At 41.1% G+C, this 5577-nt stretch overlaps 1 protein-coding gene across 2 annotated transcripts in view; it reads left to right on the forward strand.

Annotated features, from left to right (window-relative positions):
• Positions 1 to 3639: 3639 nt before the first annotated feature.
• The window catches only part of LOC308104495 (uncharacterized protein), a 5682-nt gene continuing 3744 nt past the window's right edge, over positions 3640 to 5577 (forward strand). For both annotated transcript variants that reach the window (XR_013934825.1, XM_080454930.1), the window contains exon 1: positions 3640 to 3905. Coding sequence is in view for 1 of the 2 variants with exons in the window: in XM_080454930.1 (XP_080311056.1) it covers positions 3825 to 3905 (81 nt within the window). In the remaining variant the exon portion in view is untranslated. The remainder of the gene's footprint in view (positions 3906 to 5577) is intronic.

Raw genomic sequence — 5577 nt, forward strand, 5'->3', positions numbered from 1 at the left:
TGGAAGCTGGTATCATCGAACCAGTGGACGCTTCACCCTGGGTTTCGAACCTGGTGGTGGCCAAGAAGAAGTCGGGGGCCCTGCGTGTCTGTGTGGACCTGCGTGCAGTCAATAAGGCAGTGGTCCCAGACCAGTACCCCCTCCCCACATCAGAGGAGCTCACAGCGCAGTTCTACGGCTCCACAGTGTTTACCAAGCTCGACCTCAGACAGGGGTGCCTCTTCACCCCAGCAGCAGAAACCTCACAGCCTTTGTAACACATGCCGGGGTGTTTCGCTACACTCGGATGCCGTTCGGCCTTTGCTCTGCCCCTAGCTGCATCCAGAAAGTCATGGTCTCTGTGCTAGCTGGCATACCAGGTGTGGCCATATACCTGGACGATATTGTAGTGCACGGGCCCACGGCTGACGTTCATGATGAACGACTCAACAGGGTGTTTGCAGCCCTGGCCAAACACACCCTGACTCTCAATACTGAAAAGTGTGTCCTCTCTGTTCCGGAGATTGAGTTTGTGGGGTTCCGACTGTCTGCAGATGGCATTACTCCACTTCAGTCCAACGTGGACGTGATTCAGGCCATCCCAGAACCCACCTCAGCTGCCCAGGTGGCCTCTCTCTTGGGCATGGCCGGGTACTATTTAAAGTTTCTCCCACAGTACTCTGACACCACAGCCCCCCTGCGTCAGCTGCGTAAGGAGTGTGGTCTCGGGCATGCAGTGCCCTGAAAGCGCAACTTACTTCTCCCCCAGTGTTGGCCCACTTTGACATCGCCAGCCCCACCCTCGTGACCTGTGACGCCTCATCTATAGCGATAGGAGCCGTGCTGTCACAGATCCAGAACGGGGTTGAGAAACCCATTGCCTCGCTTCCCGAGCCCTCAACCAGACTGAGCAGCGGTACTCTGTGGGCGAGCGTGAGGCATTAGCCTGCATTTGGGCCTGTGAGCGGTGGCACCTCTATCTCTATGGTCGCTTTTTCACTCTCAGAACAGATCACCAGGCTCTTACGGCGCTGCTGTCCACGTCCGGGACGGGCCACAGACCACTCAGGCTACACCGCTGGTATGACCGCCTTTTTGCGCTGAAGTTCACCCGAGGCAGAGATAGAGAGATAATGTTGTGGCTGACCTGCTGTCCCGTGCTGTCCCTGCCCCAGCCCCAGCCCTACACGTCAGCACTGACTGTATTGAACAGGACATTATTAACATGTTGCACACGCCCCTCCAGGCCACTGTCTCTCTGCTGGAGCTCAAAGACGCCTCTGAACAGGACCCCATCCTTTCCAAACTCTGCACCTACATCCACAATGGCTGGCCTGCTGTGGTCCCGGGGGAGCTGGCCTCGTTCTCCCGTGTACGACAGGAGCTTTCCTGCTGGAACGACACCTGTGTGGCACGGGGGCTGTGCACAGTTATCCCTGGTGCCCTGCGTGCGCGTGTATTATCCATGGTGCACGAGGGCCACCTGGGCATTGTTTTTTGATTGATTGAATATTTTATTAGGCAAAAAATGTAAAACTGCACAGTTACATTTAAAATACTTTGTCTAACAGGTCCGTTCATAAAAGTCCTTGCGGACTTATTTCCAATGAGGGCCTTGGTATTCAATTCATAGGCATATATAGTGGCACCACAGTTCAAATATCATTACAAAATAAACAGCAACACAAAATAGCACTATGTACAACAACAAAAAATAAAAAAGAGGGGGAAAAAAAATATGTACAAGAACAGGTGGGGGGAGGGTCTGCTGTCTAACGGGAAAATGGTAGTACCTCCTCCTTTGGCCTCCTGAAAGGTGATTTTTTTTAAGGCTCTTTTAAATGAGCCCAGCGAACTGCATTTTTTGAGGGATGGAGTTAGACTATTCCAATCCTGGGTGGCAGTGCTGTAGAAGGAGAATTTGCCCATGTTTGTTTTATGGGTGGGTGGTACCAAATTATTGTTAACGCTCCCTCTGGTATTGTGACTGTGGGTGTCGCTAACCTTTTGGAGGTATTTACTCAGATATGCTGGAATAGGGGGCATATCGGACAAATTTGCATTTACAATTTTGAAGGCCAGTCACATTTTTAGTTGTTTAACCCTGTCTTCCACCCTGAGCCAGCCTAGGCTGGCAAAATGGGTGGGAGAAAGGTGGGTCATGGGCCCCAATCCGAGGAGTAGCCGAATCAGTTTGTTTTGGGAGGTTTGAAGCTTAGTCTTCAGTGACACTGAGGTGTTGGAGTACCAGGAGGTGCAAGCATAGTCAAAAAGTGGTTGAATCAGGGCCCCAGAGAGGGTCCTGAGGGCCTGAGGGTTGACAAAAGAGGAAACTCTGCCCATAAATGTGGTTCTCTGGTTTACTCTTTTGACCACCTTTGTAGCCATGCTTTCACCTGTCAGGTATTTGTCAAGAACACAACCCAAATAGGTAATCTCTTCTTTGCTAGAGATAATTGTGTCATCGACTTTGACCTTGAAATCATTTACATCCATCTGTCTGAGGGAATGTTTGGTCCCAAAGAGAATGGATTCAGTTTTCCCAAGGTGTAGTGACAGTTTGTTATCGGTAAGCCAAGTACGGATTTTTGAGAGTTCGGAGCTGAGCGCCTCCTCAACTTGCAACTTGTCCTCTCCCGAGATCAGGAGTGCCGAGTCATCAGCGAACAGGAACAATTTGCAGTTACAGGCAGCACTCATGTCGTTAATGTATAGAAGAAACAGAACGTTGTTATGGAGACTGCCCTCCTGGCAGTGATGGAGTCGCTCCATGCCGCTAGAGCGAACTCTCTCTCCTCCGACCTGATACTCCTGGACCTGTCTGCAGTGTTCGACACGGTGAACCATCAGATCCTCCTCTCCACCCTCGAGGGGATGGGTGTCTCAGGCTCTGCACTCTCCCTGTTTTGGCTTTATAAGCCAGAGAGAAGTGAGTTGGAATGAGTATATCTGAGGCTTGATTTAGGCTCTAACCTTTTGAAAAACGTTTGAGGGACATAAACAATATCATATTAAATATTCATGGTGTTGTAGATCCTTTAAACCCAAAGACAGGTGGTCTAGTCGTCCAGGATATTCACAAATATACCGTTCAGAAATGTTTTCTCGGTTGGTAGATGAAAAGTTCTACAAAAAAATGTAAGAGTGATCCTACTCTTGTCATTTCAGCATGAGATTTTCACTTTTTTGTACAATTCAAAAACTAATGGTTTCATTTCCAAATCTGAATTTGACTTTTTATATTGCCAACATCCAATCCGACCTGTCCTGTGTTTTATATATAAAACACAGTGTTTTATATATAAAACACAGTGTTTTATATATAAAACACAGTGTTTTATATATATAAAACACTGTGTTTTATATATAAAACACTGTGTTTTATATATAAAACACTGTGTTTTATATATAAAACACAGTGTTTTATATATATAAAACACTGTGTTTTATATATATAAAACACAGGTCTGTGTTTTATATATAAAACACTGCCAATACTTTTGTACTATTACCCGTACTTTTACTTGTAACAGAGTATTTCTATATTGCAGTATTGATACATTTACTTAGGTAAAACATGTGAGTAATTTTTCCACCACTGTCTGTCTGATAGGTCATGTTTCTGAACGAGACTTTTATTGTGAAGTCCGTGTAGCGGAAGTGACGCAGCAGAGGACAGGGTGTCCTGTACGGACGGAGAGTGCAGAGTGCAGTGAGTTAGCATGTTAGCATGCTAACAGGCTAACAGGGTCAACACTTTAACCTGTTTACATTGTGTGTGTTTGTTTGTGTACTCGTGTAGTTGTGTGTGTGTGTGTGTGTGTGTGTGCGTGCGTGTGGTTGCCATGGAGATAGTGATGCAGCAGCTCGTGCAGCAGAACAACAAACGGCGTCTCGAGACGGAGGGGAGGAGCCACGAGGAGCCGGTAGGATGATGCACTATTATGATATTATTAATAATATTATTATTATTAATAATAATAACATCATTAATTATAATAATAATAACCAGTGGTGGCAAAAGTACTTACATTTTTTACTTAAGTAAAAGTATCAATTCTGCAATATAGAATACTAGAATAAAAAATGTACTTGACTAAAAGTACAAAAGTATTGGTATCAAAATGCACCCAAAGTACCAAGAGTAAAAGTACTTTCATTTCACAAGTTTTCAAATGTATAAGAATCATTTGAAAATAGCAGATCTACAAGCTCACAATGTGTCGCACCGGCACCGCGACGCATTGTAAGCTTGTAGATCTGCTATTTTCAAATGGCTGAAATGTACATAGGGCTGAAGTGGTTTTGTAATAGTAATCTTCAAAGTAACTAGTAACTAAAGTTTTCAAATAATTGTAATGGATAAAAGTACAATATTTGCCTCTGAGATGTAGTGGAGTAGAAGTAGAAGTACTGGAAATACTCCAGTAAAACTGACTGTCTGTCTGTCTGTCTGTCTGTCTGTCTGTCTGTCTGTCTGTCTGACTGACTGACTGACTGACTGACTGACTGACTGAGCCTCCAAACCCAAACACATAGAAACATAATGCATGTTATGTCCTGTCATAACAGACAGGACCCCCTGGAACCCCCCCCAAGGACCCCTAGGGGTCCCCGGACCCCACTTTGAGAACCACTGAGGGCTTGGGTTCTTTGACATTCTTTGAGACGGTTAAACCAGTTAGTGGTGTTAGAACGTTAGAACGTTGGAACGTTGTCGTTGCAAACGTTGCAAATAACGTTTGTTTTTAGACCATGTCGGTTTTAGAATATCTCTAAATATTTCCATATATCTAGTTATTTTATATCGTTATATAAGACTGATATCTAATTATTTTATATTTTATATATGACTGATATCTAATTATTTAATATTTTATATAAGACTGATATCTAATTATTTTATATTTTATATAAGACTGATATCTAATTATTTTATATTTTATATAAGACTGATATCTAATTATTTTATATTTTATATAAGACTGATATCTAATTATTTTATATTTTATATATGACTGATATCTAATTATTTTATATTTTCCATTAGACTGATATCTAATTATTTTATATTTTCAATAAGACTGATATCTAATTATTTTATATTTTCCATTAGACTGATATCTAATTATTTTATATTTTCCATAAGACTGATATCTAATTATTTTATATTTTTCATATGACTGATATCTAATTATTTTATATTTTCCATATGACTGATATCAAATTATTTTATATTTTCCATATGACTGATATCTAATTATTTTATATATGACTGATATCTAATTATTTTATATTTTATATATGACTGATATCTAATTATTATATATTTTCCATTAGACTGATATCTAATTATTTTATATATGACTGATATCTAATTATTTTATATTTTATATATGACTGATATCTAATTATTTTATATTTTATATATGATGGATATCTAATTATTTTATATATGACTGATATCTAATTATTTTATATTTTATATATGACTGATATCTAATTATTCTATATTTTATATATGACTGATATCTAATTATTTTATATTTTCCATAAGACTGATACCTAATTATTTTATATTTTCCATTAGACTGATAT

This window comes from Gymnoscopelus braueri, assembly GCF_963280865.1.
Source record: "Gymnoscopelus braueri genome assembly, chromosome: 17".
NCBI classification, from domain to species: Eukaryota; Metazoa; Chordata; class Actinopteri; order Myctophiformes; family Myctophidae; genus Gymnoscopelus; species Gymnoscopelus braueri.